The 26,322-nt window shown below is 43.8% G+C and overlaps 2 protein-coding genes across 2 annotated transcripts; one reads left to right on the top strand and one right to left on the bottom strand.

Annotated features, from left to right (window-relative positions):
* Nucleotides 1-1,850: 1,850 nt before the first annotated feature.
* Nucleotides 1,851-5,603, bottom strand: kcng3 (potassium voltage-gated channel, subfamily G, member 3; the record flags this gene model as incomplete). The annotated part of the gene is made up of 2 exons (XM_080517350.1): nt 1,851-2,793; nt 4,975-5,603. The coding sequence occupies 2 exons, from the start codon at nt 5,601-5,603 to the stop codon at nt 2,148-2,150; spliced, it is 1,275 nt and encodes a 424-aa protein (XP_080373476.1). The 3' UTR covers nt 1,851-2,147.
* A 1,652-nt stretch (nt 5,604-7,255) lies between these two features.
* mta3 (metastasis associated 1 family, member 3) lies at nt 7,256-25,578 on the top strand. Its single transcript, XM_080517346.1, has 14 exons — nt 7,256-7,442; nt 10,008-10,075; nt 11,281-11,374; nt 14,581-14,707; nt 14,863-14,926; nt 16,352-16,469; nt 17,776-17,878; nt 19,123-19,222; nt 19,359-19,547; nt 20,156-20,230; nt 21,590-21,648; nt 21,802-21,920; nt 23,108-23,265; nt 24,673-25,578. The coding sequence occupies exons 1-14, from the start codon at nt 7,415-7,417 to the stop codon at nt 24,919-24,921; spliced, it is 1,551 nt and encodes a 516-aa protein (XP_080373472.1). The 5' UTR covers nt 7,256-7,414; the 3' UTR covers nt 24,922-25,578.
* Nucleotides 25,579-26,322: the final 744 nt, after the last annotated feature.

Here is a 26,322-nt window from a genome sequence, read left to right as displayed (position 1 = left end):
AGTCAGGAATCAGATTGGCTGTGTTTGACCTGTAATACGCTATTAGACATCCACAGACATTTAGCAATTTCTAGTTTTATTATTAAAACACATCAATCACATTTAATACAACCTCATAGCGGAGCAACTGAAAAAGGTCTCAATTGATGGTTTCAATCAGGTCGGCCTTGACTGGGATCCACTGGGCTATGCTACATGATGTATGCATTGTAAGGTAAATAATAAAATATCGACGCGATTAGTTCCATGACAATACTGAAAAATGTACACCATTAACAACAACAAGGATACAGAGGTGGCTACAGTACAGACTAAACTCATACAAAGGCTACAGAGATTGTGAAAGAAGGACCTACGTAGACTTTTAAGGTGACGACAGACAGATAAAATACAGACTAATTATTAATTCCACATCACAACCAACAAGATAGACCCTGTGTGTATAAAGGGGATGGATGATGGCAACGGGAGGGAGAGGAGAGGAGTGGCAGAGAGACGCAAGACTGTTGTGTGGGAGAGGTGTCGACTTGTTTGTTTGGATCATGTGTCTCTTCAACAAATCAGATCATCTTGGCAAACCACGAACAGTGCAAACATGTCTGAATCACAAATGACAGAAAAATCATCGGCGACAACCTGAGATGTTCTTTTTATTCTCTCCTCGCTTGCTCATGTAAGTGAGTGTATCTAATTCTCTTACCATTTATTTTTGTACCTTCCAAATGAACTATGGTAGTAGGATGCCAATGACTGAATATATCATGTAATAGTCATGCTATACAATCAGAAATGACACATCTCCTTCAATACATGTTTCTAAGTAACATGAACATAAATGTTGAGTTTTGCCCTTTTGGTCTGTGCATCTGACATATGTAACGTTAAAAAAGACAAGAAGATGCACACAGTATTGAGGTGTAGCCATCTATTCTTTAAACATAAATCAAATGCAGCTTCTTATCTGGTGTATGTTTCTTTAAATGCAAATAGCATTAGATTATTGGACCGTGCAATTAAATGACCATTTGCAAAAATTAGATATTCATCCCTTTTGGAGAGGTTCTTTTTGGTCAATTTTCAATTTGCCAGCAGATTTTAATTTATACACATTCATTCTAATGACGTTTATTATATTACAAAATGCAAAATGCCAAAAAAAAGAAAGGACAATTATATTAGATAGAACTTAAATAACGCCCTAATGTTCAAAAGCTTAAAAATGGTTGAAGGACATTTTAACTCATTCCGTGAAGTGATATTCCCAATAAACTGAAGGAGAGAAGAGCCATGTGCCAGCTATGAGGTGTGCGTGGATGTAGCCTATTTGTGTGCACACGAATCAAGCAGGATTATGATTGACATGTTGGAGGATGCGGTTGCCTTGGAGACGGAGACATACAAAATGCCTTACATTCACCCACAAATGGAGAAGCAATCCACACTATTCACGACTGGCGTTCAGCCTTGCTCCACATGTTGCCATTTCTGTCCAAATATCTCTTATCCTTCATTTCACACTCCACCTGCCTCGTCGTATCCGTCGCCATCTTATTGTCTGCCACCTTGAAGTCCTTGCTGACCTGTCTCCATATTTCATTACTCTTGGCTTAAGCCCGGCCGCACACTAAGCCCTCTGTGCAACCGCCGCTGAATCCCCACTTTGCACTCTCTTGTTCACTCATCTTTATTTCACATGTTTAACAGATTGCATCTCGATCACACATCCATCTCGCGTATCTTGCACCATCTGGGTGCAAAACCTAGACAAAGTGAAAATCTGATGGTCAGACAAACAAAACACAAGCGTGCGCACACCCGCGCGTTGCACTTGATGCAGCCATTTCTGGACGTGTTGTAGCCATGGGAACACAGTGTAAACAGCAGCCTCTGTCAAAACTGGATTGACTGCACCTGTGTGTGTTTAATAAATAATTATCTGTGTTTTCCTGTTGTTATGTTCAAACGGTGTTGTTAGGGAGACCGCTGCAGAGCATGCTGGTTGAAGACAGTGATTGGAAACCATCAATACACCAGTCAGTCCAAATAAAATCAGAGCGGAAACAGGATCGCTTGCAAAGAAGGTCATTATTCCACATTGGCATCAGCCGGTCTGTTGGTTTGCCCCGGTTATTTCTGTACGTACGCGGTCATCGCAGCATCTCTGCCGACAGGTTGCGTGCTATTCTGGCGGAGCGGAGTTTGAGTTCATGGTAGCACTGAACAAAGCTGTGGTAGATGAACGTGATGGGCAGTGCCAGGAGGACAATGCCACTCACGACACACATTCCTCCAAGCACCCGTCCCCCGATCGTCACTGGGTACACGTCCCCGTAACCCACCGTGGTCATGGAGATGATGACCCACCAGGCAGCGGCTGGGATGCTGGCGTAATCCGGATTCTGTGTCCCCAAGTCCAAGCCGTGCTCCAGTAGCTGGGCCAGAGCGCTGTATATTGCCATGGCGACGAAGACAAACACCATCAGCATGACCATCTCACGATAGCAGCGCCTGAGTGTCATCCCCAGTGTCTGCAGGCCCAGAAAGTGTCTGGCCAGCTTCATGAGCCAGAACACTCGCATCATCCTCAGCACCCGCAGTATCACTCCTGCAACCCCGAGCCCAGCACCCGGCATCCCCGCCCGGGCCATCGCCATGGTGACATAGTAGGGGGTGATTGCAATCACATCGATGATGTTCAGCGGCCGGCGGAGGAAATCCCACTTGTCTCTGGCCACGAGAAAGCGTGCTATGAACTCTGCTGTGAACCAGCCAATACACACGGCCTCCACTATCCTAAAGGGAAAGGCAGAGAGGAGAAAAATGAGTTTAACAGTGTAAACAGGAAATGGATGAGGAGCTACAGAGACATATGGATGATACATGACACTGCTGGACATCTGATGCACAATTTCTATTACATACAGTAAATTATTTCTTTGACAAGTAGTGGATATATTTCAATCATTGCTGAAAATGAATATATTTGGCCAAGTCACTTGTGCATTACTTTCATCTCTCTCGTTCAGGTCTTCCTAGGGATGTAATGTGCACAAAGTTGTACTACTGCAGTGCTTCTGTGACACACTAGCTGAGCTGTCAGCACTGTGTGGGTCTGATTCACTCAAATAAATTCAGCTGAAATTACATCAGCTGGTTGGAAGAAGATATGTTATCAAGTCTTGACAAAAAACTGATTTACAAACTAATGGAAAAGAACAAGCTGCAACAAAAGAGCTGAAATTAACTACAACCATGAATTTGAATGAGCAGAAAGCTTTTGTAAAGGTAAGATAGCATTTTGTTTTATCATCACAGGTTCTGGGCGTGCAGGCAGGAGATAATACACTTTTTGAAGGGCCGAGTTGGTTCTGGATTAATGAAGGTGCTTTTGCTCCAGTAAGGCTAAGACAACGGTAGAAGTCCACATCTAAAGTAAAACTGATAAGAACAGCAGCTCTGCACTTGCTACGACAAATGTGCTTCGCCCAAACTCAAGCTTTGTTAATCGTAACTATAGTTCATTTCATACCAGTGATCAGTCATTATAGCATCACTGCTTGATTTTATATTCACAAAGGTGGGAAAATCTGAAGCAGGGGTGAGAAAACAAATTATGGACGAGGAGGAACACATCTCAGGATATTTGGGATTCACACAAACAAACCGGGCCCGGGGGAAGGTTGCACAGTAAGGACGAAAATCTTGGAAATTTTCCAGAATCTGAACAGGGGGAGGCATTAAAACTCCTCATAGGGCGACTGTGACGAAAACAGCCACATAATTACCCCATTGATTAGCACAGCAAAGGCAATCAAAACCAATTAAGAGAGAGGAGGTGCTAGTAAGAATAGTGGAGCCAACCAAACACCACCACTGGGCCTCAAGGGGAACTATGAGCACAATAAACCCAAACCAAATTATGGAGCAGCTGACAAAGCTGGTGCATGAGCATGAAACTGAATTGCAATCCATTTGACCCTCTAAGTATAAGCTAGACTATAAAACATATATTATTATCCAATACTGTAACCAATACTGTGCCAAAACTCAAAATTATGTCCAGCATCTGGGAACATAACCATATATAGAGAATGTCTGCTCTGGGCTTCTTACAGAGGACATGCAGGCTGTGAGTAACATAATGCAGAAAGAAAGATGCATAGTATATCACTTTAAATCTGAAAGAAATCCAGTAAAATAACTGACCAAAGGCTGATTTATATTGGTAGTGATTCTGGCAAGTAGTTTAATTTGTCTTGTTTGCTTACATTATTATGTAATCCTGTGTAAACATTATACTTTCACTTCATTACCTCCTTAAATATTATGAATCTGCATCATCTGCTACATTGCACACAAATACATCCAGATTCAGGGTGAAGAGGACGCATGGGGTGAAATGAAAAGGGATAAAACCTAGACAGTCCAAAGAAGTATTTCCTGGGTAGTAGTTGGCTCCTTACTATACTTTATTGTTTTTAATGGCCTATTGCTTGATTAATGATGTTCTTCTCTTGGGAGCTTCTCTGACTGTCACATCTTAAAGAACAACCATTCACGAAAGACACATTTCTTACGCTGCCCCATCGATCGTAAATATTGTCCACATCTTTCAGGATTTCTTTTTATTCTAACTTCGTTTAATGAAACGTAACGTGGTAGCACACGCAAAAAGCTGTAATGAAATGGTTCAATGAATCTCCCTAATGAATGAATGAATTGTAATGTAGGCACTTGAGAGAGATTCTCAATTGATTGCTTGTGTATTCATGAACGCTGTGGCGTAATACAGAAAGCATCCTTGACGCATAACAATTGTCTTGAGCGCCTCTGGATTCACTTTTACGCGCAGGTCTCAGCATCATCCTCTCATATGTGGGACACCCGCACGCGCTGCGCCGTGATATTTCTCAGCTTTTGCATGATGGGAGCGCGGCTAATTTATTTTTATTTTTTTTCAGGACTGTCGCCTACCTGTGCTCCTCCACGGTATTTCTTTTCGCTGTATCCCAGTCCGGCAAGGTGCTCGCACACAGCATTATCATTGAGACCAACACAAAGATCACGGACACAGAAGCCAAAAGCTGCGCAACAACTGAAGAGTTGGGCTCCTCAAACGTCTTGCGCATCCTCTCGAGCCATTTAGCGCGACCCGTAAGCTCAGTCCGTGTCACCGGTTCTCCTCCCAGGCTTTGGGACCCGTCCGCTGACAGTCCAAATTCGTCCTCTGATAGACTGTCAAGTCCGACGTCGGACATCCTGTCGTCCAGGCGCTTCTGGCAACAGGAGTCCAAGTGTGCGCTCTCCAAGCCCCAGTAGAGCATCTCTGTGTAGAATGACAGCTCGCACACTCCTGGAACAAATCGGAGTTTACCGGAGCGCACGTAGAGCATAATGAACATAAAAGCCTGAGCATGTCGATCGAAGAAAAACTCATTAAGGTCCCGATCGTAGTCGTCGCACAGTTCAAGGACCTCTTTCTCGGTCGCGCAGGCATGCAGGCGGCTGACGCGCCGGAGAGGGAAATCCCTGATCACCTCACGGGTGAAGGCGTACCGGGTTCCCCCTACATTGAGCACACAGATACTCTTCCCGAACTTCATCTTGTCAACCTGTGGCCCACTAGAACTCCTCGCCACGGTCCATCCCGGCTTCCATGATCACAGGAGTTTGGGCAGTTGGAGGTCTTTCAGTCCTCCTGCCCCGGGGCGTGGTTCGCTCTGAGTGGCCGCGCGCTGAGGTCCGTGCATGGCTGCTGAAAACTTCCCTCTGTCCCTCACTCTTCTCTCCCTCTCTTCTGGAGAGGGAGCCTTTAGAAGAGACTCTCCACCCCGCTCAGAGCGAGCCAATCCCATGAATGATGTCACATGCGCAACGGACGCACGGGGTGGAAAAGAAAACCCCCACTTAGGAACAGTAATTTTAAGCACGTTTTTGTTCAATCTGTTTCCAGACAAGATGTTGTATAAATGTTGCTTTTTATTTTTCCCCACACGTGCAACTAGTCTTATACCAAACACCTTGTAACACAGTTTTCATACATTTCTCAACAATTGTATGTGTGGGCTATTTATACCAAAAGGAAAACATGTAGGCTCCATACTGTTTTTAACACATGAGAACGTGGGCCTGGGATTGCATGAACACACGGGTACATGTCATCAGTCATAGAAACATATTGATTTGGCTCGATGTAAAATATGCAGGCAAACATGCACATAAAACGCGTGTTACTCGGATGGGTGAACAAACAATGCGTTACATAGCATTAATCAAGTCAGAAACAATTAAAAACATCTGTCAATTCTGTAGTCCCCGTTCACACCCCCCCCCCCCAAAAATAAATAAATAAATAAATAAATCACGTGATCTACTAAATCAAAAGAAAAATCAAGAAGTGTACGATAATAGGAGGGTGTACCAAAAGGTACTGTGATGTCTTTTAATCATAATATCACAACAAGACTAACTGTGCATAAATATATCTAAAAACATACATATTTAGCCCTGGTGACAGCTTTTTGCTAAATACAAAAAATGTTGAAAAATCCGTTCAAAAAAACTGTTGTGAACTTTTTATGCAATAAAAAGACGCAAAACAGCCAGTTAATCTGGAAATCTCAAGCGTAACACAAGAGGAAGGTCATTTAATACCTTAAAATTAATTGGAAAAACTTTAAAATTGAGTGAATGAAAACAAAGTGTCAGGGAAAGTAGTAAAATCAGAATGAAGTGCTTTATAGAAACTGAATGTGAAGTGATGGGGGAGAAAGTTCAAGATTTTGGAGATCACGAAAGTATTACAAAAACACTATTTATGAACTGGTCATTACCACACAGGAGAATGATCCTCATCATCAAACATAACAAAAAAAAAAAACCAACTCCAGCTTGCACAATTCTTCAGTTTTCATCGTTGAATGAAACGCGACCTTGTACTTTATAATAATGACACATAATAGAACTTTTATGGCTTGTTGCAGGTATCTCCAAAGGTTCCGCTCGTGGATGGGTTCGGATCGAATTACGCTTTTGGGTCAGCTCCTCCGATCTCGGCGTTTTCGCTAATGTGTCGGTGTTTGTTTGTGCGCATTTCCGTGTCCGTGTTTCCGCGTGCGCGCCCCCTCGCAGCGTGCGTCAGTCGGTGGTTTTTCGGGTTGATCTGACTTCTTTGGGCTGCCGCCGTGAGTTCACTGTATTGTATCGGAGGAGGAGGAGGAGGAGGAGGAGGAGGGGGGGCTTGAATTGCCAAAAATTCTCCCGATAGGGTTCACATCCGGAGTCTCCACGAGCATAATTTATCGCACCTTCTGCCTTTGGAGCAGCCGACTTTTTATTGTTTTTTTTTTTTTATTATTAATTTATTCTAATTCTCGTAGTTTATGGTTTACGTTAACACTCCGGGAGGGCAGAAATGGCGGCCAACATGTACCGGGTCGGAGGTATGTATGTCAATGTGGATCTTTTTTCCCCCCCTTGTATCAAACAGAAACCTGTCCGGGGTTTTTGTTTTTTATTTGCGTGCTCCGGGCTGCTTTGTGGCGCTACTTCTTTGCGGCTCGTTTCATTTTATGCATTTAACGGCACTGCACGGCTGCGGCACGCGAGCCGCGGCGGCGTGAAAGTTGAAGCAGGAAGGTGAGAATTGTTAAATATTTGGGATCCAAAATGGGTCAGGCCTCGCGTCTGTCGTGGCCACCGCAGCTAGCCGCCAGCCTGCTAAAGCGGCTAGCCGCTTCACAATGTAAACATTTTTTCCCCCCCCCAGCTGTCGGCTCCGTCGGTAGCTCGCCGCCGTTTTGGGATACTTCCACCGGGGATACCGGGAGAGGAGGTGGCGGTGGCGGTGGTGGTGGCGGTGGTGGTGGGGGGGGATACGTCGCGGTGCTCCGCCGCCAGACATACGTTTAGAAGCTCGCTAGGTTGCTGCCACGGGCTGTCTGAGGCTGCCTTTGTATTTGCCTCTTCTGGCATGCAGCCATTAGTACGACTCCTTATTGAGCTAACGTTAGCACGAGCGATGGCCCCGCTGATTAAAGCTCGCGCCGCCTCGCAGCTCGTTCACTACACTAATAGATGCTTTTTAACGGTTTTTGTTTTCTTAAATAAAACCCCATTGCACGCCGGGTTTTGGGGTGCACAATTCCTCTTATATTCACCAGGAGTGTAATTAATTAAGCAAGCGGGGGGGAGGGAGGGAGGGAGGAGGTGGCTGCTGGCTGGTCGGCTAGCTTAGCTCGTTAGCAGTCCGCCGGAATTCAACATCAAATTATTGTCTCGATTCGTGGCGTCGTTACGTCTGGATTAAACCTCCCAACACCTCCGCTCACAACACCCCCCCTCCTCCACACACACATTTTAACGAGAGTTTGCCTGAATGTGTCGTTATCTACCACATGATCATTAAGATTCCTGTCGATAAGGGGTTAATATAATCATGATTTTACTCTTTATCTCTCTGCTGTGTGACAGTGTTTCACTTTATGGTCACCTTTACTCAAGTTCCCCATGCTGCCTTCACGTGCTCCACGTAAACCTCAGCTCCTCCAACTTTTCCAGATTCCCACAAACCTGTCACGTAACTCGCATCATTACATCTGCTGTACAACATGTGGCCCAAATCTACTGTAAACAGTCAAATAAATAGTTGCCCAGAGGTGTTGCTCTGCAACAAGGGCGAGCAATGGGTTTCCTTCAAAATGTAAATCTAATCGGCGAGTTATTTTCTGTGGTCTCACTGGACTTGACTCAATGGCCGCACTTCGCTCCTTGAAGTCTGTGCATCATCTCGCTCTATTCTTGGATGCCAATAGATCTGTGCTATTTTATCACACATTCGCCCACATATTTTCAACGTCAAATAGGTCAAAGCAAATACAACCATTGGTTTCTGACTTTTGGAAACTCTGTGAATCTAACCTTGTCTGCCACATAACTTATCTCCGGTCTATTTCATATTCAATGTCAGTGTTTGTGCGGGCTCTGTTTCATGAAGTTGCTCCTGATTTTGTTCAGCGCAAACCTGAAGATGCCCACGTGGCTCTAAATCAGGCGTCTGCAACCTTTATGACTAAAACAACCTGTTTTGCCTGCTTTCCGCCAAATAAAATTAGCCTGGAGCTGCAAGACACGACAACCTCCAAAATATAGCCAACTAGTTTTGATGTCTTATGTTGGATTTTTGAAATTTGAATCTATATGAACTATTTAGATTTGATCACATTTTAAGAACTTCTCCCACAGCTTTGGACCTTTCTGCATCTCTAACATACAGTTAAACCAGCATCCTCTATTCTGTCCTTTGTTTTCCTGTAAGACTTTCCTTTATTTGGATTCACACATGATTAGTTTACCAAGAGGTGCATGTGAAACCCCAACATTCAACGTGAGCGGTAGCATGTGACAAACTATTGAACCATTCTATAATTTAAATGTCAGAGAAACTTTGACCACTCTTGGACATGTTTACCTCTCCAAGTGGACTGTTTATGAGTCTGGAGGACAGTAATTACTGTCTTTTGGATGCAGCTTAAACATAGCGTTTGCAGTGGACTGCGGCTGCACAGATAAAATCGTGCTTAGGTTGGCTGGATTCATTAAAAGCAATCTGCTATCAAACTGATGAATTTGACTGTCCTATAGACTTTGAAAGCCCAGTCGTCCCACAGCTTACCAGAATCATCCACTGCATTTGTTTTTTGTTTTTTTGTTTTTTTAAATTGGGCGGTCCAATGAGCTTGGAATTTGATATTCTCAGTTCCAGTTGCTTGTTTTCTGCCATGCATTTTCATTAATGGCAGGTTTGTCTTGAGCTTTTTCTTGGAACCGATTCCAGACAGACTTGTATGTCTGCCCCATTACTACACTTTTGCTTTTGTAAACTCGCATCACGTTGATCAGTCAGTTTGGCTCCCTCGAATGAATTTGTGGTCCGGGTTCGATTAGTGAGCTCACTAATCACCAGTGTACGGGTCTGAATTTCGTATCTTCTTCCATGTGTTTCACAGATTATGTATTCTTTGAGAACTCGTCCAGTAACCCATACCTGATCCGCCGGATAGAAGAACTCAACAAGGTACTGAGGTGTTTGTCTGTCATAATTATGTGTGTTTGTGCCTGTTTATGCCTGTGGGTAAATAGCTTGGATTCCTCCTGTTCCCTGCCCCCACTGCCCCTCTCGCTGTATTTGCGATTGTGTGTGTGTGTGTGTGTGTTTGTGTATGTGTGCATTTTGTAAATTTGGGTGTTTGCAGTGTGACTCGAGGCAGTTGCTCTGCTCTCCTAACCGTCATTACGCCGGACACACCTGTAGGAGTGACTGCACGCCAACACTTCAATTGTTGTAATAAGCGGATATAATTCCGGAAGATTGTAGTTTGATATTTCCCCCGAAGGTGTGATAGGCAGACGACTTATCAGAGTGAACCCCCGAAATGCTTTTCGAGCATCTTTAAAAGTAAGAGGAGGCTTCTGCCGTGTTGCACTTGTGCAGAGATATTCCGAAATCCAGGTCATTCTCAGACTGTGTGGGCGGAATAATGTCCGATCAAACCAGTATATCAGCCTGAGATGGACGTACTGCATCTGTATTTCATAATTCACAGATGGGAGACATTGTGACTTTTACAGCCGAAATAAAAGAGCTTTAAAAGAAGCATAAAAGCATGAGAAGTTGTCCTTCAACTAGTACAGCCCGTGCAGGTCCATCTCAAAAGAAAGTTATTAAAAAAGGTGTTTGTTTATCAAGTAAATTCACATCTGTGACATAATATAATCAAGAGAGAAATTAAGAAAAATAGCTTTTCTCTCGAAACTTTGCTAAAATGTGACATATTTCTTTAGTTGACTATGATAAAATAATGACGTCGTTCGTAGCCTGCAGTAGTTTCTCATTTCAATGCGCAAAATTGTTCTGTTCCACCGTTTCCTTCCGTCGTAGAAGCACCACCGCAAAGTGAATTCGCCCCGAGAAACGGCAGAAGTCGGAGATTCCAGTGCTTCCTCACCCTTTTCACAAACCACATGCAATCACCATACATCAGTCATGGCGTTTAATACTGGCTCAGTCCTCCAGCCTGTCGGCCTAATTACACTGCGAGACAATAAATCAATCATCCGATCAAAAACACCGCCGCGGCCCCCGGTCACCCCGTCATGGCAGCAAAAGCTTCGGGATGATTACACAAAGGAGTCGGGTCTCCGGGGAAATTAGAGGGTCCGTGCGGGGAGGAGTCGCCACTTGTTTCAGTTCAACCTGGCCGTCTCTGCTCTTCTTTCCAGACCGCCAGTGGGAACGTGGAGGCCAAGGTGGTCTGTTTCTACAGAAGGAGAGACATTTCTCACAGTCTCATCCAGCTCGCAGATAAACATGCAAGTGAGTCGTAACTATTGTGAAATGTCTGAACTTCTTTTTTTTTTTTTTTATTATTTCTCTTCGTGTCAAACCTGTGAAATACGCAATAGTGTAAGTAAGATATTTTTGTTCCTTTCCACCAAAGTCCAGCTTGTTGAATGACCGTGCGTCATATAAAAATTTAAGTGTTTCCAGCTTGTCTACTTGGGAAAACGACACCAAACCGAGGTTGTAGCATGTTTCCGTAGCTCCCTCGCTGCCAGAGACAAAGCATGGTCTTATCTTTTTGCTGCTCTGTCACTATTGAAATCTAACTATTGTGTAAGTGGCCCCTCAACCACAATGCGCCCCCTCCCTCGGTGAGAATAAAGTAAAATCCCGAGATTCAACTGCAACTTCAACTTCAAATAGACTTTAAGTCTGTGTTTCTAGTCCACCTCTTAGATTTCATATAGCAAACTGAATGTGTGACCTTCGGGGATTTGACTAAGCAATTAATGGCTGAACATGTGATTGTGTTTTGGCGTAGTTTAGATTTGACGGCAAAATTCAATCAAGCACAGGGTTTAAAAGTAGGTCATTCTGCATGAGGGAAAAACAAATGATGAATAAATAAATAATTTGGTGAATAAAGGCTTTTAATAACATGACACTAAATGGATTTTCATCTGAAGTTGAAAACAACAGGAAACTTGCCCTCATCTGCTTTCTCCTGTCATTAACGGGTCATTTCCAGCAGTTTTTTTTCTCCCATCCTTCCATTTAGTGCTTTTGGACATTGGAACATTTACAGTGAATGAAATGATTGTAAAATGCTCTTTCGGGAGATGATTGGAAAAGAAATGCTCAAGTGCAGCTTTGTCATTTTGCTAATGTTCATATTTAAATGTGCTCGGAAACGGAGCATTAGATCGGTAGTGAGGCCGACTTGAAAGAAAAAGGGAAGGAAAAGAAGGCGTCTTTATCACAATAACACTTCTTCTGCGTGGGAAGGCTTCTACCTGCTTCCTGTGGCTTTCTGTCACAATAAAACAAATTATTAGTCACCGTCTGGAAGTGGAACGCTCCCCTCTGCCAGAGCAATCTCACAGTTTGGCTGATGTGCAGCAGGGGACCCGGTGAAGTGTTTCTCAAGTTTTTTTTTATTTTTTTTATGAATGACACCCAGCCCGGACAAGACAGGCAGGGACATATTAAAGCTGAACGACGCTCTCTGTGCGTCTGCGTGTGATGTCGAAACCAGTTTTTGCTGATTTAGTCTGATGTGTAAATCTAAAGAAACCTGCAGAACGGAAATATAAATCCCGTGCAGTACTTGAAAACGTGAGCAATGGCTGAGAAACGCAATAATAAAAGTTTCGTACTGCCTACCGAGCTGTAAGGAAAGATTTCAGGCAGAGAACAAAAGTACAGCCATCACATGTGAGTTATAAGACGGTATTAATCCAGTCTGAAATGTAAAACTGCAGATCTACAGGTTGGCCAAACGTTTCAGCAGCGAGCGTTTGTGCTCTGAATTTATTCCACAATCGTAACGTAGGTATCACCGTAAAATGTTTTAAAATGTAGAAACAAAACCTTGTGGAATCGTTTGTCAAAGTACCTGAGGACAGCGAGGAGTGTTGAAACATTTCAAGTTTGATTTTTCAACCAGAGAACATGCAGTTCTTGCATTCAGTTCTTTTTTAAAAAAAATTATTTTTTAGAGCGTTTTATTAGCTGTATTGTTGCATCACTCTTTAAGACTTCTATAAACCATATTAGTTAGAACACAAGACGTTCTCTGAGAATATGCATTGATGCACGAAAATAGTTTTGCTGCAGAAATGTTAATCGGTTAGTGTCCCATGTGTGGATGTGAGACAGCAGTCCACCTCTCCACAGACGAGATGTCGTCCCTTTTAAATCGGTGTGGTTTGGTGCGACGTTCAGTTTAACGAAAGCAAATAACTGGTGTTTTTATCACTCCTCTGGAGCAAAGCACAGCCACACTCGGCGAAAGCATTTGAGTATTACCCTGCACTGGTTGTGAGCCGTTTTAGGCTAGTTTGACATGTTTATCCAGCTCGGTTTGCGAGGATAATGGTGCTTAATGCAAGACATGCTTCCATATAACTCATTTGAAGGTAAACGCTTCAGTGAAATGCCAAGCTCAGCGTGTAAACACCGAGCCAGATTGCAAAGTGCATTTAAAAACCTCTGGAGTTGCTGAAGATTGTGAATAAAAGCATCAAAGAGCTTCTAATTATTTTTTTTTAAATGTTTTCTGAGCACTCTTTTTCTTTTTTTTCTTTTTTTTTTGACTTGTCAACTTGTCTTAAATAAACGTTCCTTTAATTTCACAGCCTTTAAATGTGTCACCAAAAAGAGGAAATATCAAATACTTTTCGGTAAATGTTCTTGCAATTACTACTTCTTGTTGTGACCCTACTGCACAGTAACAGTTTGGGGTTTTATTTGACGGATCTCTCATGATTTCCCAGGACAATAGAGGTTAATTGAACTATGCCAGCGGCACTCGCCGCGTCCAAACATTTGATTTGAAAAATTAAGCCATACCCACGGCTGCTTTCCCTTCTAGTTCTTTAACCTGCCGTCATGTGAAACGTTGGATTTGTTTATTGATTTCTTACTTTAAAAAAATAAAATAAAATCTCGTCAGATGTACAAAAATAAACTACTGGTGTTATACTTCCCACTGGAACGTCATCTTTATATATATTTCTTTTTTTTTTTTTTTTGATTTGAAGTGTGTTTTCCATGCAGCGTTGCATTATGTGCTGACTCAGCCGTGGCAGCGCAGCTAATCCAGTATTTATAGATGAACGCCGTTTGTAAAATTGCAGTCCTCCTCAGTAGTATTGAGCTCGGCGGCCTGAACCTCCTCAGTTTGTGACGGCGGGGCGGGCGGGAGCACAGCTACGTGAAACCACGAGGTCTGGGGAATTAATGGGCGAATTTGTGATTCTGTTCACACCTCTGTTCCAAAAATACATTATAATCTGTACGTTTGTGCCCCTCCCCCCCCTCGTGTGTTCTTGGAGAATTCAGCCCCTATATCAGTAAAATCCATTTATTTTCAACATGAGCTGTGGATTTCGAGCCGGTACGCGTTGCCACCGATGCACAGAATTGATATTGGTTTGTTTTTTTTGTGCGGGACAAATTTTTGTGAGTTGGTCTTCTAAATTACTTTGGGGACTTTGGTGTGTGTGTGCGTTTCGCAGAGGAGCTGGAAGAGGAGAAGGAGAGCCCGACAGAAACGGACCTCACAGAAAAACAGAAACACCAGCTTCGCCACAGAGAGCTCTTCCTCTCCCGGCAGTATGAAAGTCTACCTGCGACGCATATCAGGTACGGCGCTCGCCGCGCGCAGGCCGAGCTCGTGAATCGTTGCTCAGTCAGCCGTTAACACTTCCATCAAGCACGGCTCGCTTCCTTTGTGTGTGTTTTACATGGTGCATCTCTCTCTCTCCCCTTCTCCCTCCCTCCCTCCTTCCCTCCATTAGGGGGAAGTGCAGTGTCGCATTATTGAATGAGACTGAAGCAGTTCTTTCATACCTTGACAAAGAGGTAAGCCTGAGAGCGTTTTACGTCTCCCACAGTTGCTCCGGCTAAAGTCATTGATAGTTATGTCATCCTGTACTTTCTGTTTGGAAAAACAGGCATTTCTGAGTGTCGTCGATGTTGAAGATTAAGTTTAAATGGATAAAAAGTAATTTTTTGAGGTTCACATTGAGGCTCTGTTCGGGTCCACAGTATCGCCCGCCAGCTTTATTTCTCCTCCTAATCACATTAACCTTACCGTTGGGACTGGTGACCTGCAGAATTAAGGCCAACAAGACATTTCCTTGATGGAATTGCCCTGGGGCTAAATAGCATCAATCACACTTGGCTCAAACTTCGGCACTTCATTTATGACGCACGTCTACATTTCACCACAATGAAGTTGCAAGTAAAGTTTGTGTCGAACTCGGAAATAAAACTGTGTTGAGACGTGGCTCAGGGCGAATGTATTAAACTCTCGCAAAAGCTTTAAGAGAGCACTGAACGTGTCAGTAATTGCAAAAATAAAACATTTTAGGGACGCTGACAGTTGGGGGTTTTGGAATAACTCGGTGACCAAGCAAGTGTGTTTCAAATGCCATGAGAGGCGTATTTGATTTCCACATATTTATGTGTTTACACTTGAAAATTTCAGGCACTTTCCCAGTTCAGTAAGAGACTTTCTGAACGTGCGTCACAGCAGTTTGAGTCGGTGCAAGAAGTCAACGCTGCAGCTGGTGCAGAGGAGACAATTAACAAGGCTGCACGAGTAGAAAACATCACTAATGGAGGCAAAAGTGTTAAACAGCCCTTGAGTGCAGAACGGGTCGTCGGATATTAGATGTTTTTTGAGCGAAGGTTTCAAAATGGCCCGTAAGAGGGTCGAACATGATACTTTGGCCTTGCAGAGTGTAAATAATAAACACCCACCGGGGGTCTGACGTCTCAGTGACGGTAGAAATCCTTCCTTCCGGGAAGCAATGGCCATTTTTACTTTACTTTTACTTTACGTTAATCTGAACCACTGCAGGAGGTTATCAAACTTTTTTTTTTCTCACGGCATTATATTTGTAGATTGTTTAATTTTTTTAAATGCATCAAATTCTAAAATGTTAATCTACGGCTTCATAATGGACACGAGAATCTGACTGAAGCGTTTGAGAGTTAATGGCTTCAGTGTCAATTCATCAGCCGATGAATTTATTTCGTTTGATTGTCTTATTGGATTTGTTCAAATGAGATGTATATTTTTGTTCGCCCTCTTCGTGTTCAGCAGATATAAGGACGTTGAGATCCTCTGCAGCGTCGTTAATCCAGCAACTTCAATATAGATTCTGATTTATTGCTCACGTGTAATAGAGAAATGGAATTTGAGGGAGGATTAGCACGCCGCGTTTTAAACGATGAAGCATGAGCCTCGGCGTTGTTGATTTATGTCCCGTTTTCCTGCAGGATACCTTCTTCTACTCGCTGGTTTATGACCCGACACAGAAGACCCTTCTGGCCGACAAAGGGGAGATCCGAGTAGGACCGCGCTTTCAGGCAGACGTACCTGAAATGTTACAAGAAGGTCAGTCAGACCCGAACCCATCCACTCCAAAGTGTACAGTGTTCGACCACGGCGCCGCCACATTTTGTTAGCTGCAGTATTAACACCTCCCTGCGTGCGAGCGGGTGATGATTAGTCTCACGGGTTTACAGCAGGGAGAGCTTGTGTTTTTGTTTTTTTTTGTTTTTTTTTAAGAGGGGTGTGAATATGCAGGCTTTGTTTTAGCAGTTAGAAAACAAGGCTGTGTCTTTCCTTGTTTAAAGCCTCAGTGAAACCATCTCATATTTTCATCGTTTTACTGTCTTAAATCTGATTACTTTAAACCTCTTTCATCCAGTTTGAATTAACCTTGTTGACCGCTTGTAATTTGCCTGGAGGAAGGTTGATTTAGTTTCTCAAGCTTCCAGGGGGCTTTTCTGTGTTTTATTTTACTAAGTGTACTAAAAATATGTCTGCATTTTAGATTAAAAGGAAAAACAAAGTTTTTCTTCTTTGTCGCCACGATGCCGCTCAACAGTTATAAATTCTCTCATTTATAACAATTAGTACATTTACTATACTGTGTACTGTGTCTGTGGCTCCATTCTGGCTAATCGGACGATGGTTTTATTGTTGCAGGCAAATCACCTCGGCAACATTAGTTGGCTCTCTGCGATCTTTACGGTTGTCGCTATTGGAGGATTTCCGTTTGACAACAATGAGGCAGCAAATTGAAAACCAGACGCTAAACAATGGACAACGTTGCAGATTTGTACATGGCGTACTTTCTGTCAGTCGGCTTCTTTTATTTGAACTCATTTTTATTTACTTATTTATTTATTTGTACATGCTGTTCAACGTCTGGGACGGGGTTTGTGAATTTTGTTAGTCCGATCCTCCAACACGTGGATTTCAGTCAAGCTAACATGTGTTGTATACTTGTGCAGTCTCATGGCAATCTGACTTGTGCGGTTATCATGATTGAACAGTAAATTGGGTGGCTTACATGAACCTTGTCACAAAAGCAACATAAAGTCCAGTTTTTGCTATTGTGTCACAAACACATATTGTGCTTAACTCCATTTCTTTTTTCGTACTTTGTTCCAGACACAATATGTGTTTTCAATGATTTTTCCTCATTGATTTGGGGTTCGAGGTACACACTGAAACCAGTGTCGTTATTGCCTTGTTGGCAGTAACTCTTATTTTGTTGGGAAGGCTGGTGTTTTATACGGGGCCAGTATTGCGGTGTATGCCACCACTGAATTCTTTACCAATTCCAGACGGCATTTGCCTCAAATCGCCTCAAGACATTGTGCGTGTAAGTTTTCGTGGCTGTGTTTTGCAGGTGAGCCAGACGACAGGGACCAGGCCAAACTTGAAGAGAAGCTGTGGGATCCAGAGTGTCCCCTCACCAACAAACAGATCGACCAATTCCTAGTGGTGGCCCGGTAGGTCGTCTTTCACCCCACAAGCCTACAGAAACGACCATCCCTCCATCCATCTTCTTTATTTAACCCCCGCGTCACTGCGGGCCTCGGGAACACGTCTCGAATTAATCGCAGGTCAAGGGCAATTTTAGTGACTGTAAGCACAGAGAACATGCAAAGGCCTCCAACCCTAAATTTCAACCGAGAATACGACATCAGAACACAGTTGTATAGAAAATAACGTTCTCAAATGATTAGAATTATTAGTCGGATTAATCACAGGCCTGCTGTGGATTAATGTGATTAATCATGGTTCACAGACTCATGAAATAATGTTTATTAAACACCGTTAATTCACGGCTACAAAAAAAATGTCTCTTTTTCAAAACAAGCATTTGTCCATATTAATTTGGCCCAGACTTTGTCAACATTGTCCGACGAGAGACGCGTCACTCTGGCGACCGCCGGCTCCTCGAGTCCAAACTGGACCAACATGGCGGCGCCGTCACAAACTTTCTCTTTCATTACCAAAAACGGTTCAGGGAAAAGTATTTCTGAAAACATTCGAGGCGAGAAATAAGCTGCGCAGTCGCCGAGTCTGTCCTCGTTCTGGTTCCGTCACAGCTGCTCCAGATCTTTGACGAGAGTTTAGCGACGCGTCGGACCTCCGCTCCCCGCCACCTCGTTTGCATAAAGCTGGCAGGATTCAACTTTATGCAAGTGAGCTCCGGGCAGCTCCGGGAGGGAAAAAAAAAAGAAAAAACATGATGGGAGGTCTGCAGAGCCGGAGGCTGCAGCAACAGGACTGCAGACCGGAAATGCCTTAAAAATTTCAGGCAGGTCTTGATGCAGCAGTTTGATATAACTTGACCCGCGGGACTGATTCTCCTCACAGACAGATCAGAGGAATGGCGTTCCAGTTATTAACTTGTCTTTTATTTATGATACGAAATTATCTCTCTCTTTGTTTTGCTGAAATGGATGAAATTGAATTAAAAAGCAATCAGGGAAAGATCTGTTTTTAAGTCATTGTAAACAATTTGGCAGTAATAACCTGTAAACCGCTTTTAATTGTGTTTGTGGCCCCAACATCTCATTACTGGAAGCTGGTTGTCAACTCCGAAGCTTCGTTTGATTAATTACTGCAAAGACAGCAACAACCGCCACTTGAAATGAGTGCGTGTGCAAATAACACACGTGTGCAGTTTCCTTGAACTTGTGTTTTGTTTTGGGTTTTGTTTTTTCTTTCTCGCCACCTTCTCCAGAGCGGTCGGGACCTTCGCCCGAGCGTTGGACTGTAGCAGCTCCGTCAGACAACCAAGCTTACACATGAGTGCAGCTGCAGCCTCACGAGACATTACACTGGTGAGCTACACACACACACACACACACACACACACACACACACACACACACACACACACACACACACACACACACACACACACACCTGGGTTTATGTGATGGTGCCGTTAACCCTTCCCGTGTGCACCGGTTGCAGTTCCACGCGATGGATACGCTGCATCGCCACAATTACGACCTGTCCAGTGCGCTGAGTGTGCTGGTCCCGGCGGGCGGCCCCGTGCTCTGCAGGGACGAGATGGAGGAGTGGAGCGCCTCCGAAGCCGCCATGTTTGAAGAGGCACTAGAGAAATATGGGAAAGATTTCAACGACATCCGACAAGACTTTGTGAGTGATTTTTGTGATTCCGCTGCGTTCATAGGTTTGCGATGTTACTCACATCCCATAGCCATTTTTCTTTTTTTTTTTTTTATCTTGCCTATAAAACTGACAGACAGTGGAATTTCTGAGGCTCACAACTGAAATCCTTTGTAATCGTCGTAAATCTGACCACAGCTGCTTTCCTGTGAAGACAGATTAACCCATTTACACACTCTTTCAGCTTTATGTCAGACAGGACCGACTGTTTGCTGCTTTTGAACTTTGCTTCCCACCATCTACCTTTACGGTTCTCTAAAGCCTGAGCAGAGGCACCAGGTGCTCATGAATACGTATGAAACGTGTATGTATGTGTGTGTGTGTGTGTGAGAGAGAGAGAGAGAGAGAGAGAGATAGAGAGAACGTTTGTGGGTTTTTTTTGTCTAGGGCCAGAACTGAGCAAAGCCAGCAGCTCTCAGCCGCCGTGGTCACGATGCCTCCATGTCATGAATATACATGAAGGCTTTCGCACCCAGATGGCAAGAACATGAGATATTAATACCGTTCATTTGCTCTCTCCTCTCTCGTTCTCCCTCGCTTCCTCGCTTCCCTCCCCACTCTCACATCTGCTCTTGAAGCTGCCATGGAAGTCCCTGACCAGTATCATAGAGTACTACTACATGTGGAAGACCACAGACAGATATGTGCAACAGGTGAGATCATCGCATTGTATTCGAAACGCGTGAAGTATCGTGGCGTGGACTGTTTCCATGTGATTGATGGCTTTGAGGACTTTGTATTTGCAGTTGCAGTATCATTGAGTGAAGAGTATAATGATATTATTATCATAGTGTACTCGTGAATATTTATAATTCTAACAAAATTTGCACTTTAATTCTGGGCAGTATAACGTGCCCATTTGTACCTTTCAACCCTTCATTTGATCATGTTTTTATCATTCGTATTTCCTCTGTCAATGATTTTCTTACCATCAACGGTGATTGAGATTTAAACGAAAGAGGTGATGACGAAACAATGAATATAAACTGACATTTAAAATGTAAATAAGGTGACGAGACACGAGGTTAATGCTTATATGAAATGCCAGTGAATGCTCCTTTGTAAAACTGGCATCCCAAGTTGGCCTCTCTTTTCATTCCAAGCCGTGATTTCTCTCTAAACACACAAACGACAAAATGGCGAAGGCTGCGTTTGTCTTGAGGACATGTTATTCTTGCGCAATCGACTCGCGCCGTCGCCGGCTGTGATTCATCCGGCATTTTCATTCTGCACACGGCAAACTTCACTTCGTGGCCCAAAGTTTATTAGCTTCATGTCGTACAGTGTGGTGAACTGTGAACTTAAAGGATTGTTAAAATCGCACAGTGTTTGGGAGCCTTTGGACATAACATTTTGTTCCCTGCACTGACTTTGTTTTATAGTTGGACTCATAAAATACTTACCGAGTTATATTTTGGCCAAAGGCAATTTTATCCTCACATCTTCCGAGACAGTAAAATAAACTTTGCAGAAAAAGTTGGGATGCTTGCATTCGGTACATTTCTTCATCGTAGCAGCAATTTTTTTTTTTGAAAGAGGCTGCTTATTTCCATTGTAAATTATGCCAAGTGTGTGTACGGAACATGCATTTGTCTGATGAGCAGCCATGAAAAAAAAAATGTACCGTCTCTTCTCCGCTAACGCTAAACCGCTTTTCCTTCACCGTTGAATGTTGTTCTGCAGATTAAATTAGTAAAGTCTGAAGAAACAAGACGGAAAAGTGTGAATTCCACACGAGAGGCACAAAGTTGAATCCCATGTGAAGCCCTGTATTTTAACGGCCGGTGATAATAACCTGCAGAGAAGGTGCAAATATTCAGCTCTTCACAGGTTTTTAGTGGCGTTCAGCGTCTCGGTGAAGAAAGGAAGCGACACCTCTTGAAATACTGTGACACGTGAACTGATTTCCTTTATAATCCCACAGCGATGTTTTCTGGGAGGATGTTTGTTTTTCGTGCCATTAATGAACAAATCCCCCCCCCCCCCCCCCCCCCGTTTCTCTCCCTGAGCAGAAGCGGCTGAAGGCAGCAGAGGCAGAAAGCAAACTGAAGCAGGTTTATATCCCCACATAGTGAGTCTCCTCTTCTATTTCCCTCCATGTTAACGTTGCTGTTGTCAATGTATCTGTTGTGCAAAACGATCGTTTCAGTTTGCAGTCGCCTCACGAGGCGGCTGCCGTCTTCCCATTTTGTAACTCTCCCTCCTTCCCCCCCCGCTCCGGCAGTAACAAACCCAACCCCAACCAGATCTCAATGACCAATGGCAAAATGGCGACGGTGAACGGCGCGGGCCCCGGGGTCTACCACGCGGCGGGCGGCGGCAGAGCCTGCGAGAGCTGCTACAGTGAGTTTTGTGCGAGCGAGTGTGCAGCGGAAAATGGCAAGTGTGAAATTGAATAGTCACTGCGGTGACCACAAGTCATTTAGAAATGGAAGGGCACGAAATGAGGCCTTAAGGCGGCGGGAGGATTTCTGACTCTTAACCACTTCTTCTTATTAAACAGCTTCTGTCGCTAACCCCCTGATCAATACCTGCTTCATTTGACTATGATGGAGGGTTCTGTGATGCTATTTAGTTATTTATATTTCAATTCTCCTCGGATAATTTAAAAGAAGGTTGTTGTTTTTATCGGTAAAGATTATTTTAAGCAAAACTGAAAAGGGTCAATTGATATATATATAGATGCTTTTCAGTTTGTTTGTTTTTTTATCATCGTAGACGTACGCAGTCACAATCGTAGTGAAGATCACAAGATGATCAAAGTTGCACAAATGTCCTCACATTTAGATTTACAGCAGTAATGCACCAAGGTGAAATATCAAAGTCAGTAAAGCTGCAAGCAAGAATAACTATTAGAAAAATCCTAAATGTACAACTTTAGTCCCTGTCATTCAGTAACTTTACAGAAGATCATTTAATCCATGTTAATGCAATAAGCTCTTTAGTTTTGCAGTGAAGGTGCAGACTTGTCCGTCCACCTCATTGACTCCGTTTCAAGAAATCTTAATATCCAACACGACAAAATGTTCTTTTTCATGAAAGCTGTTGAAAGTCGGTAACATAGTATTTTCCAGCTCACAAACAAGATTAAAACCAGAAGCCCTGCACTGTCAACACATGAACACAGAGCGACAGCTGGGTGTTTCGGTACAGTGTGGATTTACGACGCTTAAAGACGAAAACAAGCGCTCCGCGACAAAGCTAGGACTGAAATAAAGAGTAAATCAGGACAAAATGGAGCAGAAATTCTAACAATGGCCTTTTTGTGGAGCGGTGGCTGATTCCTGTGTATGTCGTGTGTGTGTGTGTGTAAATCTGATTCGGCTCCATGTATGAAAGCGGCTTCCATTTGATTTAAAAAAATAACTGATTTATTTTGTCCAGGCTGTCGTGAAAAATCAAATTCTGGCCCCTTTTGAAGAAACCATTCACTATGGAGGACTGACACTGTGGAAAAGAGTCCAGCGCTCTGAGCACGCTCTCCTCCTCGTCCCCTCTAACCAACATGAATTAATTTTGTGCATCAACAGCCATGCAGTCGGCTCAATGGTACTCGTGGGGCCCTCCAAACATGCAGTGCCGACTGTGCGTCTCCTGCTGGATGTACTGGAAGAAGTACGGCGGCCTGAAGATGCCCAGCAGGGCCGAGGCCCCGGAGGAGCGGACCTCCCCCAGTCCGGCCAGCAACGTAAGATCCATTAGAGGGCGAAGGGCGAAAATAATGCCCAGAGGGGCGTGACTGTGACCTCGACAAGGGCTGGTCGTACAACTCGTGGAATCGCTAAGCACGTTTAATCCTTCGCCGTTCTGCTTTGTCTGTCCGGTTCTTTCAAGATGATAATTCGACGTTGATGTTCTGCTTTTCTCTTCTCGCCAGGTTACTTGAAATTTCAATTTGTAGCCGTTTTACTACAGTATCTACTTTTACATTACAGTAGATATTGTTGGGGTTTTTTTTGAATGAAGGAACTGCATCATGCAGGAAGAAAACATTTGGTTGGTTCCACATTGACTCTGCAGCAGGATACATTGATCCCAGTGATAAAGCCCATGTCTGGGGTCGTACCACCTCAGGGTGTAAAGTCTAATTAGGGATCAATGAAGCAATGAGAGTCCTGATCTCGACGCCGTTTGAGATTAAACATTGCAGCAAAAGAATTTGATTGTGTCCATATACTTTGTAGCTTGCAGCCAATTCAAGAAATCATTACAATTATTGGTGTTTTATGGGTATTTTAAGCACATTGAACCACAAATCTGTTGATATGTCTTTAAATTATTGCATGACAGTTTATTTTAGTGTGAAAATCTAATTGAAAGTATTTTAAAAGTTCAAATATAAATAGATACATTTGCAAACCATCACTTCTTTTTCCTAAATCGTTTTGGTAAACGCTTGGTCGCAATTTGGCTCCGTCTTCGGTCGAGGCTTGACTTCGGGGAATTGATGCTGTTCTTGGTGCTAAATGATGATTGTTCTTCTGTTCCTCCACTTTGCTTTGCGTTAATTAAGTTTGCGGATTCAGTTTGATTTTTGATCACCTAAAGCCTAAATGGTCGGATGTTGACGGCCACGCACGTCTCGCTCGTCGTACCTATGTGAATTATGGCTGGTCAATAGAGCTCGCCATAAAACCCTTAGCGTCGTTGTCTGTTGCAGTCTAATCTGGCAGCTCTGCCATAAATCGTCCCAACACGAAGGCTGTAATATTCCGATTTGATCTGAAGTGTTTTCAGGAGGGCACTGATTCAACTTTACAGCCGTTGTGGAGGCTGTAATCATCCTTGCTGGCGTAAAGCTGGGTGCACAAACTCTTCAGCTGGCCTCATTCACACAAACCAGCTCGACAGCACCACAAACAGCAGCTTCATCAACCCCTTCTTCCTTTTTCTTGGAGTCGAATTCAAATTCATGAAGTTTAAATGTCTTCTTTTCCTAAGAAGGTGGTGTATCTTTAAGCCCTTTTTTTTTTAATGAAATACTTGGACACAGATAATATCAGGTAGCCTGATGTTAGCGTGGGCCTCGGCTTGTATTTTTCAGCAGTTTCATTGATGTTTTTTTTAATCTTTCCATTTCCCTCTCCGATCTCAGGAGTCCCGCTCAAGAGGCCACGCTCCCCGCCAGTCCAACCACATGGTGCCGATGCGAAACAGCGGCAGCCCCAAGTCCTCCATGAAGACCAAGCAGGCCTTCCTGCTGCAGGCCACCCGCCTCACCAAGCTGGCCCGGCACATGTGCCGCGATATCATCAGGCTGCGCCGCGCCGCGCGCCGGCCCTTTGTCCCCATTAACTGTGGGGCCATAAAGGCAGAGTGTAAGAGCTCTTTCAATTCCTCCTAACTTCTGCCAACATGGAAGCACACACACACGTTCACATATATATACGCACACACACACACACACACCTACAGTCACGAAACACACACACACGAAACATCCAGAAACACACACACTCACTCAGTCACCATCCCTCCTCAACGCTCCTCACCCTGACCGCTCCCGCCATCAACCCCCCCCCCCACATCTCTGCTCCCCGTCTGTCCCTTCCTGTTTTTATTATTGTTATTATTATTTTGTTTTTTGTATTCTCCCACCCCGTTTCCAATAAAGACTGCCTGTCCTCATAACTATGAGTTTTGATCATCTTTTCATTTGTGTTTTTAGTTGCATTTTTTATTTTACAATTTTATTTTTTTTACCCCACCTCATTTTCTTCGTGTTCGTTCTGGTTTCTTGTTCACAGCTGTTGGAATCCAACAAGTGGTTTAGTTGAGGACCATTTCGCAGAAACGCCCCCCCCTGCGCACACAGGGACGACACACACGATAATATTCAAAATCGCTGTCGTCGTTAAACGCGTACACTTTTGCAGCGGGCGTATTGTAGCCCGAGCCGTGCAGTCGCTTCAGTTAGCCGTAGAGAAGATGTATTTTACTAAGAGAAGCTCTATTTTGCACGGCGCCCCCCGGTAAAGGCGCGCGAGTCGTCCCGGCCTTTTGACGATCGCTGTAAATGCCGACGCTCGGCTTTAGAGTGTTTTTTTTTTTTTTTTGCCATCGCCTCTTTTGTTCCACGTTGCTTTTGCCGCCCCTCGTTCTGTCCATAATGCGTGTGTCCGTGAGTGTATTCAGACAAAAATGAATGTTTCTGGATTGAAAGCTTTAAATTTGGGCGGGTGAAACTTGGAAGGAAAAACAAAAAAAAAAAGCACATGAAGGAGATAAAATGACTTTACTGTCACATAATATGAAAACGTCGCGGCTCTTCTTCTCGTTGCCTAACGTAGATTATATTCCCCCTCGTGAGGAGTCCAGGTCCCGTCGGATGGACCTGCACAGTTCCACTCATCCTGTTAATTTCCTGTGTTTAAAAACCCCATGCAATATTCATCCCGAATCCATCCCGTCGCCTCCTCCCGTCTTTTCAATCCTGCAGACAGGATTTTTGCCATCCAGCCTCATTTCTTCCCCCTCCGGTTTCTAACCTCATTCTTCATTCTCCTAATGACGGTTGCAAATGTTCCCATCCCATCCTCTACCTCTAATTTGCTCTTTATTTTGGAATTATTTTTTTTTTCTTTCATTACTGTGTGAATGTGAGAGTCGACCTCCAATAAAGTCTCACCTGAAAGCATCTCTTCCGAGTCTTTGTGCTTCATGTGTCTTGTGTTATCTGTCCCATCACACTCCACCACACTTTGAGAGGAACCACAGCACCCCCTCCTCCCCCACCCCTCACCCC

This window comes from Blennius ocellaris (genome assembly GCF_963422515.1).
Source record: "Blennius ocellaris genome assembly, chromosome: 21".
Classification (NCBI taxonomy): Eukaryota; Metazoa; Chordata; class Actinopteri; order Blenniiformes; family Blenniidae; genus Blennius; species Blennius ocellaris.
This window is presented reverse-complemented; position numbering and strand designations above follow the sequence as displayed.

What these genes read in the sequence shown, in the direction of transcription:
- mta3 (XM_080517346.1), top strand. Translation starts at nt 7,415, where the DNA reads ATGGCGGCCAACATGTACCGGGTCGGAG. An exon ending in CAGACAGATATGTGCAACAG is followed by an intron (nt 20,231 to 21,589) that starts GTGAGATCATCG and finishes CTCCCTGAGCAG; the next exon opens with AAGCGGCTGAAGGCAGCAGA. An exon ending in AGCCTGCGAGAGCTGCTACA is followed by an intron (nt 21,921 to 23,107) that starts GTGAGTTTTGTG and finishes GTGCATCAACAG; the next exon opens with CCATGCAGTCGGCTCAATGG.